Source organism: Acomys minous (assembly GCF_964271855.1).
Source record: "Acomys minous genome assembly, chromosome: 13".
NCBI lineage: Eukaryota > Metazoa > Chordata > Mammalia > Rodentia > Muridae > Acomys > Acomys minous.
In genome coordinates, this window is record NC_140495.1 from 101,008,307 (window position 1) to 101,022,580 (window position 14,274).

Consider the following 14,274-nt stretch of genomic DNA (forward strand, 5'->3'; position numbering starts at 1 on the left):
AAGGGGAAAATGGGAGGGAGGAAGGAATGGGAGGATACAAGGGAGGGGATAACCATTGAGATGTAATATGAATAAATTAATAAAATAAATTTTTTTAAAAAAGAAAGATGTTATTGCATGCCATGCCATTATAACCCCATGGCATTATGAGAAATGGGAGCCAAGATAGTGAACAGACAGTACAGTGGAGGTTCAGAAAGGAAGAATAGGCAGAGAAAATAGGGGAGTTTGAGATAACCAGTAGGCAGACTTCCATTGCCTGGGACATCAGCTGTCCTGACTGTGCTGACAGCAGAAACAGGCATGTAAATACCCCACCACCACCACCACCCCCAGTGCATCCTGGGTTGCACTGTCACCTGTTTGAGTCTTGAGGCAGAGCCCACTCTCACACAAGTCATGTGACTGATTCCCATCCTGGCAGCTGGGAAGTGACCATATCTCACTCTGCATCCCACTTCCATTTCCAGCATAGTGTCTCCATTTTTCCCATTGCCTTTTTTTTTGGGGGGGGGGCAAAAAATTACGCAATGAAATATTGTTCATCTGTTGAGAAAAGCATAATTATGAATTTCTCAGGTAAATGGGTGGAACTGGAAACACTCTGAGTGAGCTAAGCCAGACCCAGAAAGACAAGCATGATGTGTTTTGGTTTTAATAATTTGGGGATGTGGATGCTCGCTTTGATCTTTAGATATGTGTGTTTCATTTGGAATTCCTGCAGGGGTCAGGAAATTCATAAGGGGCCACAGTAAGGGGGAGTCTTTCAAGGGAGGGGGAATACGATGCAGTGGTATAAAGGGAAATAATAAAACAAGTAAAGTTAAGTGGAGATGACAGAGTGAGAAGGGTTGGAGGACAGAGGAATAAAGGGAGGGGTAACTGATACTAAAGACCTCTTTTAAAAAGCAAAAATTAAATCTGCAACTAAAAAAAGCTTTCTAAGATATATGCATACATATTGATAAGAGGAGTTAAAGGGAGTTACCCTGTAACAGGGGAATAATGCCTCAATTACACACCCCATGTCAACAAATAATTCCAGTACCAGGAATGGGTTATCGCTTTTTGAGTTACTGTGCAAGGAGTCCAGTGGATCCCTAAACACTACCGGCCATTGGCACTGCTCTTGTTTACTCTCCAGGAGGAGGGTAAGACCCTGTGGCTGAAGATGCCACATACTTGAGTCCCAGAACACAGAGAAAACACTGTGGGACTAACCCAGGTGCTTCATTCGGGGACTAACCTGGGAACTTCATGTCTACTGGCTAGCTTCCATAAGGCTGAGGAGTACTGCACATGCTACTGTAGGAGAAAAGTAATCATCACTCTTACCCAAGTGTTAACCATCTGTGCTACGATATCAACTGGCCTGGCAAGAAATGCTCAGTGATCCAGTAGTGGCATACATGTCAAGGGAGTAGCCAACCAATTTCTTCTTGGATTTTAATCTTGGTCTATAATATTAAATGTATAATCTTTGTGCTGTTACTAGTGCCAAGAACTTGTAGCTAGGTAGGCCATAGGCACTAGGAAACATTTACCATTCTGCTAAATGTATCAAACTGACTCCTAATGACTTGCACATATACACACAAATTAGTCCACCTCTCAACCCTGATCAGAGAAGATTTTTTTTTTCATCAGTAGTGGTGACTAGCAGAGACCCACAACTAATAACAGTGTAGGGAAAGACAGTGGAATGGTCAGGCCTACATGAGATGTCTATACCATATTCCTTTCTCCCATGGCCTAGAGATCATTGTGAAAGATGTGGGTGGAAAGAGTATAGGATCCATAGGTGATGGATGACTACAAGGAGTCTGTGTTTTCTGGACCCAACACTGTAACTGTATGTACAAACTCATAGCATCTCTGACAACACGCACAAGGCAAGATAAAGCAAATGCTTATATCGAGATGGGAGGTTGGCACAATCCCATGCCTGGCCAAGGGTTTATAGGCAACTGATGGTTGCCATAAGAAGAGTCAGTTTTCTTTAAGTATGTGATCCTTGGTAGGTTGGCCATGCTCAAGTGGTGGGCCACACAGTCAAGGGTGTCCGAGTAGCACAAATGGGGCATGATGCTTTTTAAAATTGAAGGGTGGAGGCAGAGTTGGGTAGGAGGAGAGATGAGGATGGACCCAGGAGGAGTTGGGGGTAAATATGAGTGAAATGTATTGCATGAAATTCTTGGAAAAAACTAATAAAGACATAAACAAATAAATAAATGTAATTAAGCCAAACACAGCGATGCGTGCATGCCTGTAATCTCAGCAGCACCCGGGAACACCAAGGTATGAAGGCCACCTCAAGTGTAAGGGCAGCCTTATCTACACAGAGAATTCTACAGCAAACTAGACTACATCTCAAGATACCACCTTTAAAAAGTAAATTTTAAGAGTTCCAGTAATGCACATTATAAGAAGAATGACAGGTATAGGAGTTAATAGTGGGAGATTTGTTTGGGCTAAGCCTTCTGAGAAATATTTTCTTTTTTTTTTTTTCCTATAATTATTTGCTTCAGAAATTAAGCAGTGCATTTTGATTATACTTGGTAGAAAGAAAGAAGATAAGGACACATCAGAATCAGTCACAGAGTGAAACATGAAAATACACCGTAAAAAATATGTGCCCACCCATAAATCAAACTTAGTGATCAGATGCTATAAGAAAATTCCCATTGGTTGTCAAATTTTTTAATTCACAAATTTTTAAGATTTGTACAATTTAGACTTTTTTAAAACCATGAATTTCTTTTTATCAATTGGGATTTATCACACTGGGCTGGCATTCATGACGTTTGTCAAAATACTACAATGTCTCAGTTATACACAATCTACAGGGTTACCTCTGCCTGTCTCCATGGTGATGCAGGCCCAATTTATTCAACCTGATTACAAATCTGTATCAGTGCCCATGGTAATCCCTTGCTACTAATTGTAGTGAATGTGTTTCATATTCAAGTTATATCTCACTGCAGAGAGAGAATGTAATTCATCAAACAATACGGCAGATATTTTCCAGAGCATAAAACAATAATAAAATGGGTCTGTCTGTCTGCCAATAAATAGAGAATTGAGCATGTTTAATTTAATGTTCACTTATCATGGAGGTCCACTCAATTCTAGCCGAAGAAAATTGAATTTTTATAGCAGTGTTTGTTCTGGTAGAGAGAAGTGTGCTGCTAAAACAATTAAGGCAAAGGTTAATGAGTTGATATTTGTCTAGAAGTAAATTAGTTTTACACATTCACTACCAAGGAGAAGTTTAAATGCTTTATTGACATGAATAGGATGTAAATTCCATTATAAATTATGTCACTGTTTTTTTTCATGTATTATTTCTATTCTGATTATTCGATTAGAATAGCAAAAATGAATATAGCGTATTTTCTCATGTTAAATTATTTTTTCAGTTTAAATATTTTTATTAATGTATTCATATTACATCTTGATTGTTAGCCCTTCCCCTGTTTCCTCCTATTCTTCCCTCCCTCCCACTTCTCCCCTTCTCCCCTCCCCTATGTCTGTGATTGAGGGAGACCTCCTCCCCCTATATATGCTCTTAGGATATCGAGTCTCTTCTTGGTAACTTGCTATCCCTCCTCTGAGTGCCGCCAGGCCTCCCCATCCAGGGGACATAGTCAGAAAAGGGGCATCAGAGTTCGTGTGAGAGTCAGATCTCACTGTCCACCCAACTCTCCACCCAACGTGGAGAATATCATGTCCCTCTTTTTGCTTCTGGGTGAACTCACTCATTATGATAATTTCTAGATCAATCCATTTGTCCACAAATTTCGGGAATTCCTTGTTTTTAATAGCTGAGTAGTATTCATTAGAGTAAATGTACCACAGTTTCTTAGTCCATTCTTCTACTGAGGGACACTTAGGCTGTTTCCATGTTCTGGCTATTATGTATAAAGCAGCTATGAACATCTCATGTTAAATTATTATCCTAGTATTAATGATAGGACCCTTGTTACAGCTATAAGATTCACATGCATATACCTTGTACCGGTCACAAAACAGATCGGTAATGAAATCATAGCTCTCATCTTACCTCATATCATACCAAGATAGAAATTCAATCTAAGTGCCAACTATAACCTTCTACAAAAGAAATTGCAGTTTTGAAAATCATCCCATAAGTATGACTGATATGTTTTCATACGTCCAACTTATAAAATAAAATAGCCTGAATCTGATATCATAAATGAACAACTCACTGTTCTAGTCTTTGAGTGTCCACCACAGCACAATCATATCACAACAAAGTTAAAGTGTGAGGACAACACGCTTGTCATATGGAAGAATCAGCAATCTGGTACTCAGAGGCGGACTCTCTATGGCCTGTTTCATGATCTCTCACAGTGTTTTCAGGCAAGTATTAACCAGGGAAAGAGTCTCTTCGGAAGCTCACATCAACCCGCTGTGACCTTTTGAGCTTGGATACACTTCTAAGCTTAAGGATTCATGTTAAGATTTGGACGTATTAGATCTCTGGGCTTAGGTTCATTGCCAGCTGGTGGTTATTAAACATCACTTTCAGATTTTTGTCACATTAGGAACTCCCCATGGGAGCTGGTATCATTCAGCTCAAGGAGCAATGTGGCTAATAGCATCTATTGGCTACATTGAAGATGTAAACGTCAACTTCTTGCCATATGGACCACTCTTGAGAGGCTGATGTCATCATACTATCCATCAAAGGATGGAGTCAAGACTATCTACTGCCTGGAGTTACATGTCCAGCTATGTCACTCAATCTCTGAGGGACTGTCATGTTATTCTGGCTAGGAATTAATGGTGCATGAGGGAGAAGAATGTTTAAGAGGAAGATTGGCAGGAGGAAGCAGTTGACAATCATGTTAGGACTCTCTGCCCCCCCCCCTCTCTCTCTCTCTCTCTCTCTTTCTCTGGACTTCTCTTTTAATCCTGTCCAGTTTCATTTCTACACAGTTACTCACTAAGCAATAGGACTGAAACAAGTAGTCTTCATTTTTTTTTCCTTCATGAGATTAAATACAAGTTTATAATCAAAGATTAAATACAACCTTAGAACTTTGCTTAAGTGTGTTCTTCTTGTTTAAATGGTGCATTAGTGTCATTTGAAAGTCAGGGTATTTCTCTTTCACCGACCCAATACTGTGACAATATCTAAATTAGTTGCTTATGGAATATATTGTTTCAATAATGTCTAACTTAAGAAATATCTACTTAGTACATGTTTCTTTTTCTAATATAACAACATTAAAGTTAATAGAGGTAATTGATAAAATTCTAGATAAAGAAGTTATAAGATTCACTGTTCCAATAAGTGAAATGAGCTTAGTAGAACAAGCATAGATGCATTAATAATATAATTCAAATGTAGAGGGTCTGTTTTCATTGGAGCTGATATTATCAGAAACGTTTCTCTCATATTTCTGTTATTAAAACTCCAGCAAAAAAAAACTCAACATTTTATTTTCTAATATTTACAGTGGATCTCCTGGATAAACTTTCCATTGGTCTTTCCTGTGGTGTACCACACAGAAATACTGAGTTCAGAGTTATGTCCCAGTTGGCCATGGAAGGATGATAGGTTTATTGATCCATCCTATTGGTGGGGCAGCTCTCTCCAGACACAGATGGCTAGTGATGGAGCCAACCCTGCACAAAACACAGGAGAATTGTGGGAAATGGATGGGAGTAAATTACATAAGTGAATTAAAACTAAATAAATATCTACTTTATAGTGTTTATCAAAATGATATAGATGGCCCTTTTTCTTTATCAATACCAGTTACTGAATATGAGGTAATCACAGAGACAAACATTGAGTACTGAAGTGTGTCTTAAAGCCTTTTAGATTTACATAGCAGTTAATTGTGCATAAAAAATGAGCAGTTGGACAAAATTATTCACTGAGGGTTATATATCAATGGCCCAGACTATATTTATAGTTCATGATCTGATGTACATGTCAAGAAAACATGACATAATTGCCCAATATAATCTATAGTAGAATACCTAAGAATATGGAGAGAAAATGAAGGTTTCTATGAAGAAGACAAACATGGAAAAACAAGTGGCATGTTGTGGGAAAAATGGAAATAGGATGTTTTTGTATATCAAAATGAATGACACATAACATCGCAATTGCCATTGGCGTTTAACAGTGTCAAACACCATGAGGTTAGGTGGTGCGCTGACTTGTGAATCTTGAACTACGTGGCATTCATGAGTATGTTAAGTTTCTGTTTACATAGTCCAGTTATGGTAAACAGTATTATGACCACAGAACTGAGACTTTGAAAATAAAGCACAGGCACAATAGTGGGGGCATAAATTCTAAATGTAAGTGAAATAGGTGAACTGAAAGGAAATGTGAATTTTTTGTGTAGTCACTTACTGAGTCACAACTCAAGTTTGTGCTATATAATGCATATAAGGCCTAGAAACCATTCAGAGGCTACGTCCTTACGTCTGCTAAATCAAGAATATGAGAGCTCCATTTTATTTCACCAAGCTGGGCTAGTAAATTGGTTCCATCTACTTACTTCAGTCCAAAGGACACTGGATAGCATATAATAGGATAATATTGTATTCATTTAAATAACTTCCACAGTTCTGAACATAGTTTGCTAACACTGGACTTTTAATATGGCATTTCCTTGAAAGTACCACATAATAATATTATTCACATAAACATATATGCAGTGTGATATAATTTATATTATTAAATTCAAAACTATCATTAAAATGTTATAAGATAAATAAATACCACTCCATGGCTGTTAGGTCAAAACTCCTAATGTTGGCATGGATTCAAGGCAGTAAGACTACCATCCCACTGAAGGGAATGTGAGAAAAAAAAATCCCATAACTTCTTTAATATTAAACCAGCTCTTACCACATGATCCAGAAATCATGTTTCCAAATGAATTAACTATATATGACCCACAAAAGCCTAAATGTGAATACTCACAGTGGCTTTATTCATAGTGATCAAAGCATGTACACACCTGAGAGTCTTTATTTCTGAAAACAAACCGTAGACCATCAGGATGACAGGAAAGGAAGTGCCAAGCATGAGGACATGGAGCAGGAGGTACATATTGCTAAGACAAAGCTGCCAGTCTGAAGAGCAACACAGCATGTGAGTCCAACAAAATGACCATCTGAGCAGACAAGACAGTGGGAAGATGAGTGACTGTCAGAGATCACTTTGGAGGAAGAAGAGTTGGATCATGAAGGCAAATTACGTGACACGTGTAATTAAATATTTACCCAGCACCATAGGATATGGAACACCAGAATTGAGGTGACCATGGCTTATTAGTGCCTGCCCGTTAGTGGTGGTGACATCACTTCTGTGAGTAGAGGAAACTATGCCCTGGTAGCAGCAGAACGCATAGGGAAATCCTTTACCTCCCTCTCTGTTTTTTTATTATCTTGGAGCAAGCTTTGAAAACTAGTCTTAAGCCGATGAGATAGGAGCCTTGGCAACCATGTAATGGCTGGATGTGGCAGTGCATGCCCATAATCCCAGTGCTGGGGAGGAAGGGAGAACAGAGTTCCTGGAGCTCTCTGACTAGTCTACCCAAATGGATCTGTCCAGGCTTATTGAAAATTAAAGTGGAAAGTGATAAAAGAAGGCATCTGACATCAAGATCAACCTCTGGACTCCACATTCAAGTGCACACACATGCATGCCCTCCTGCACATGCATGCATCACACACACACACACACACACACACACACACACACACATGAACACTCATACACACATGTATTTATACTACACACACATACCCATACAAACACTCATACATACATGCATACACACCTGCACATGCATGCACTCACACACACACATGAACATTCATATTCAGATGCACATGCATGCTCCCATGTACATATGAATACTCAAACACACATGTATGCATACTATGCAAGAAAAGCAAAGATAACACACCTTATCAAGAAACATTGATTTCAAGGAAACAACAAGTTTTAAATTGGTACACATATACAAATCACACTTGGCCAAAACCTTCTAAATGTTAGAAATAGAATTGTCACTTTTAACATATAGCTTCAATGACTATGGAAGTAGGATTCTATTAACATAGCCAATATGATGAACTTGCTGTAAAATAATTTGTGTGGAACACTACAGGAATTACAAAACCTGAAGTATATGTTCTAAAGTTTACAAAAAGTATTACTGTTTGTCAGGTAGATCACTATGTGCTTACAATTATCATCATCATCATCATCATCATCATCATCATCATCATCATGTGGCTTTTCAAGACAGGGTTTCTCTGTGTAGTCTTGCCTGTCTTGGACTCCCTTTGTAGACCAGGCTGGCCTTGAGCGCACAGAGATCTGCCTGCCTCTGCCTCCCGAGAGCTGGGACTACAGGTGTGTGCCACCATGCCCAGCTCCAATTTCACTTTTAAAAATAAATGCTTCCATAGATTAAAAATAAATAAACCATTTTAAAAATTTAGGTCTTGGCAATTCAGAGCACTGGCAGTTCTTCCAGAGAATCCAGGTTCAAGTCCCAGGACCCACATGACAGCTCACAGCTATCTGTAGCTCCAGTTCCAGGGGATCTGACACCCTCACACCCTCATACACACCAGCAAAACACCAATGCACATAAATTAAAAATAAACAAATCATTAAAAAATAAATGTTGTACTAAAATAGGAAGGAAGGGAGAGAAAGAAGGAAAGAAGGAAGGAAAGCACAAAGGAAATGAACACCTTTTTTTTAATCCTGCAGACCTCCTCCTGTGAGCGAGCTTGCGGCCAGAGGGACCGTAGTTGGTGTCATTTCTGCTGCCGCCATCAATCAGAGCATCGTGTACTCCATTGTGGCAGGAAATGAGGAAGGTAGGTATAGAATTTTGCCTATGTTTTCTCTAAAAGCCAACAAATGTAGAATCCGGTGGATTTTTGGTGGAACTATTATTTCCTCTATCCTAAGGTAATTCTTACCATCTTCAATGCAATTGATGGCTTGAGTAGCCGTCTAGTTGTGTTAGCTGAAGACACTGTGTGCCCCAATTATGTTTATATTCAATTCTAGAAGCATCTATCTTCCCTTTGTTGGGGATATTTTTGTGACACCTCTTCAAAATGAATGAATTGGTCTTTTGGCTGCAAGAGATGAATTTCTAGACCTTTCTCTCCCTCCTGTGTGTACCATAATCCTTACCTCATGTCGACTAAGCTTGAGAAACCTTTAGGATCATACCTAAGTGTAAATGCCACCAAGTGTTAGCCATATCAGTGCTAACAAACATTTGGGTGATGTAATACAACGCTCCAAAACAGCCAAATCAATCAACAGGAAGTCTGAGTATTGTCTTCCAGCCATTTTGAGAATGACAGTCATTTTCTGGAGTGTAGGACTCTCTACCTCTGCATTTCAACTGTTGTCTGCTCTCGTCTCCTCTGAGGCCCTAGGCAGACTGGGATATTATGGGTGGCTGAGAATGTTTAATAAGTGTCTAACTTATTAGTTAATTTTGAGTGTTTAATTAAAAAGTGAACATGGCTGCTGCTTGGCAGTCTGAAAGGACAGTCCTGTCTGAAATGTTTCCGTGACCACCTGTCACTAGAGTGGGCTGCTCCTTCAGGAAGCACTCACATACTGCCTGCTTATTTGCCCTCTTTGGCTTTTTTCCACTGCTTTACCTCCCCTGTTCCCTCCCCCCACCCCCAATGAGGAGCCTCCTTTCCCCATTGCTTCCAAATCCAAAATAGCAGCAACTCCTCAATCTGTTCCAACGCTCACCTGTCCTTGCCCTTGAAGACCGCAACAAGCCTGTGTTTATCAACAGCCTCCAACCACAGTGACTGTTCCGTGTAGGTTATCCATTTTCTCATTCAGCAAATACTGAATGTCAGTCATGTGGAAACGACCCTTCCAGCTACGAGGAATGTAGAGAAAAAGTACACAGATATGCTAGCCAGTCCATCAACAGATGAGCAACACCTGAAGGCATGCCTGTAGACCATTTCAACAGATGAGCAACACCTGAAGGCATGCCTGTAGACCATTTCAACAGATGAGCAACACCTGAAGGCATGCCTGTAGACCATTTCAACAGATGAGCAACACCTGAAGGCATGCCTGTAGGCCATTTCAACAGATGAGCAACACCTGAAGGCATGCCTGTAGACCATTTCAGGTCATAACCATCACTATAGAAGAGGGTTAGGGGAGGATGTGTGTGGGGAAGGGAGTGGTGGGATACTATACAGATAAACAGTCCGCCCTTCTTCCCATTTAAAATACTCACATACAAGCTTTTTAAGAGACACAGAGAGAGAGAGAGAGAGAGAGAGAGAGAGAGAGAGAGAGAGAGAGAGAGAGAGATATGCAAGGGCAAAGTATTTTAAAATACTTAATAATAAAAAGCATTTTGTAAAAGTAACCTACAAGGTAGATTACAAATATGATCTTCAGTGCTCTCAAGCAAGTACCAAATCTGCAAGATTGGATGATGTATACCTGAACTCGTCAGACTCTCAAAATAACATATAACAAAAATCATAGTCTCAACTCTCCATTCAAGGAACACTTTGTAGTTGACAATCCCAATATGGAAATGCATTTCCAAATGCTGGAACCCAATCACCTTTTAATCTTAATGATTGTTTTTAATGCTCTAGAGCCACTGAAACCATAGCAACTTTTTTCAGATTTATTTATTTATTTATCATTTATTCATATTACATCCCAATTGTTACACTCTTGCTTGGATCCTCCTATACCTACCCTCCCTCTTCCGCCCTATTCCCCTCCCCTAGTCCTCTGACGAGGGGTGGGGGGAGAGGCCTCCTCCCTTGCCTTCTTACCACAACCTATCAAGTCTCATGAGGATAGCCAGCCTCCCATTCCTTTGTGAGCCTGCCTGGCTGCCCCACCAAGGGGCACTGATCAAATCGCTGGCACCAGAGTTTATGTCAGAGGCATCATGTCAGAGGCAGTCTCTGCTCACCCGCCCCAGACGAGGAGAATGAGCTGTCCATGGGCTACAATCGCTGCGGGGGGGGGGGGGCCTAGCTTCTCCTCACGCATCTTCCTTAGCTTTTAAAGAGACTGTCTCCTTACTACGAGAAGAGACTAACGAGGTGTATGTTGACTTCCAGATAAGTTTGGAATCAACAATGTCACGGGTGTCATCTACGTGAACTCACCTCTGGATTATGAGACAAGGACCAGCTATGTGCTTCGCGTGCAAGCGGACTCTCTGGAAGTGGTCCTTGCCAATCTCCGAGTCCCTTCAAAAAGTAAGTTTCGTTGATTAAGACTATGACAATATTCTGTGCTGTTTTGGCTGGTTTGAGAATGAGACACATATGTGAAAAGTGGAGCTATCTCTTGAGACTGTAGGAACCCCTTTAGTTTCCAGACAGGAATAGACTTTCTTCTTAGCAGACAGCATAGCAAAGCTATGGTTGAGGCAATAACATAGTATTTACGGATGATTAGGGAATACTGTTATTGATAACTTCACTTGCATAAGTTGATCCATAGAATTTTTTATCCTCCTTTGATGCCCTGGGTGCATGGCTAATCATACTGCAAAGGATGGCTGGCTACTAGACATTGCCTACGAGAGAAGAGAGGGAAAGGCACTTTAAAATCAAGGACTATTGGGCTGGTGAAATGACTCAATAATTGGAATTGCTTGGCACCAAGTTTGAACTAGACCTGAGCTTGATCCCAGGATCCTCATGGTAGAAGATAAGAATCAACTCCTGAAAACTGTCCTCTGACTGCTGCATACATAGAAAGGCATGCATATTCCTGACACATGCACATGCGCACAGGCACTTGTACTTATGTGCGCATGTGCAAGCGCATGCGCAGAGGGGGGCATTAAATAAAAGTATAATCTTTTCTAAATTAGTGAGTGCCAATAATTATAATTCCCATGTAGCTTCCCATTTAACCTCCATGCATTCCTATGTGATGAAAATATGACTGTCCCACTTTTAAAAGTTAGTTTCAGGAATGCTATGAAGTGACCATCACTGCATAAAGGATGTGACGCAGCTGAACTGGTGATGTTGAAATGTTGCTTTGACCTGTCAGAGCAACCTCAGTCCCATGGAAAAACAAGTCAAAGTCAGCTGGTCGAAAGGATTGACATAGATGCTGGAAGGAAGATGTTACCAGAACTACAATAAATCCATGCATGCATGAAATGCTTTTTTTTTTTTTCACACTAAGGCAATAGGGCCCTTTATAGTCAGTGTGTCCTGTTTAAGATCTGGATGGTTACAATAAGAACACATTTCACCTAACATCACACAATAAAGGCGCCTGCAGAAAGAAAAGTGCAACAAAGCATTTGAAGCAATGTTTCTCAAACTGTGGCGTGCAAGCCCTCTGGGTGGGGGGGGGGGGGGGCGGAACAACCCTTCCACATAAGATAGCCTGCATATCATATATTTGCATTTCAGTTCATAACAGGAGCAAAAGTACAGTCATGAAGCAGCAGTGGAAATAACTTTCTGGTTGGTGGTCCCCACAGCACGAAGAGCCGTGTTAAAGGGCTGTGGCGTTAGGGAGGTTGAGAAGCACTGATCTAAAACACTCACCTTTTACCTTGAGATCATATTTCAGCATCATAGTAGAGCATGACGTTAAACAGCATCTCTAGAAAGGGAAGGGGAAAAGAGATGGAGGGAAATGGGAACCTCAGAGAGAGTGACAGGTGCCGGGAAGGGCCCAATGCAGGAAAAATGCTCAGAGATGTGACATGCAAGTGCATTACATCAGTGAGTCTAGTGACACTGTCACAGAGAAGACTTTTACTTACTATAAACTCTACTTAACGAACTGGTGTGGGTGTCTGTGCAGTTGCTGCTAAAGACACAGCCAAGTCATTTGAAAATTTGAGTCACATAATACATTTGAGATGAAAGGAATAAGACTGTCCTCAAAGATAATACTTCACTGGTATATTTAAATTGTTTCAAAATAGTAAGCCACTTCCCCCAGGCTATAAACATTTAAACACTTTTCAAAATTATACGTGTATTGGTATATGTGTGTGGCACTATGTGCACGGAGGCCACAGAAGGTGCCAAATCCTCTGGGACTGGAGCTACTGGGTGGCTGTGAGCCACAGTGCAGGCACTGGAAACTGGAACTGGCTCCCCTGAAAGAGCAGCAAGGGCTCTTAACCACTGAGCCGTCCCTCCAGCCCCTTTGTTAGGGTTTTAAAATCATTAAACTGGGGACAGTGAGGTGGCTCAGCAGGGAAGGGCCATTGGCAATCCTTAGGATCCGAGGTTTGCAAATTGTCCTCAGACTCCCTGTTGCCATGACAAACCCACACATGCACACACACACACACACACACACACACACACACACACACACACACTGAATTAAATTAATCTAATAAAACACAGTGAACTGTACTCATTTACATTTTTAGGGGAAGACAGAAGATTTCTACAACTGTAAACTTATTTGGATAAACAGACAAAATACTATAAAAGAACAGTATTATATAATTTGCTGGCTAAAACAAATAAAATGGTCTAAAAGAAACTTGTAAACACAACAAATGGAAAAGTTAATTGGAAATTCTAACAATCGCTTTTTATTGAAACAAATCGCTTTTAAAGGAATTTTTTACTGCGTGTTCGGAGTATAGGGCCTTGCATTTCCAATGAACTATCTATGATTTTCAGATTAGAAAGATGGTAAGTTCTCTATATGAAAATCATACAAGTAAGTTCCTTTGCTGTACCACAAATATAAATGTAAGGTAATAGAAGTTTATCCAGTGAGCAGGTGCATGCTTGCATGTGCCCTGGTGGGTCTGTAGTGATGAGACCTGCTGGCAAACTCATGAATTACTTCTCAAAAAACACATGAAGCCTAAAAAGGCATGTGTTCATTTGTTCACTGCCTAGTTATTTGAATATTGCTATTAACATTTCATGACTAACCTTTGCCTTCTGTTCAAAATGAAGGCACACGCATTTCCAACATCATTCCATTTATTAATAACTGTTAATGGCCTGTGATCAATTCCTAGTCCATTAGCTATGCAAATAAGTAGCCCATTATGTAAATTGAGGTTAATTAATTAATTGTCTAAAGATTTCACTTGGCTACAAAATTAGCTACCCTATGGATTTTAACTCTACTGCACATCATAGTAATAAAAGCAAGAATCTAATTCACTGAAGTTGTACTTTATTGTGACTTCTTTATCAAGTGATTGTTCATAAAATAAT

At 40.1% G+C, this 14,274-nt stretch overlaps 1 protein-coding gene across 1 annotated transcript in view; it reads left to right on the forward strand.

The window, feature by feature from the left end:
• PCDH15 (protocadherin related 15) overlaps positions 1-14,274 on the forward strand; it is a gene marked incomplete at its 3' end in the record, with an annotated part of 1,334,501 nt that overhangs the window by 1,206,314 nt on the left and 113,913 nt on the right. Inside the window, exons 27-28 of the mRNA XM_084754693.1 lie at positions 8,783-8,892; positions 11,161-11,301. Coding sequence (XP_084610819.1) covers positions 8,783-8,892; positions 11,161-11,301 — 251 coding nt within the window. The remainder of the gene's footprint in view (positions 1-8,782; positions 8,893-11,160; positions 11,302-14,274) is intronic.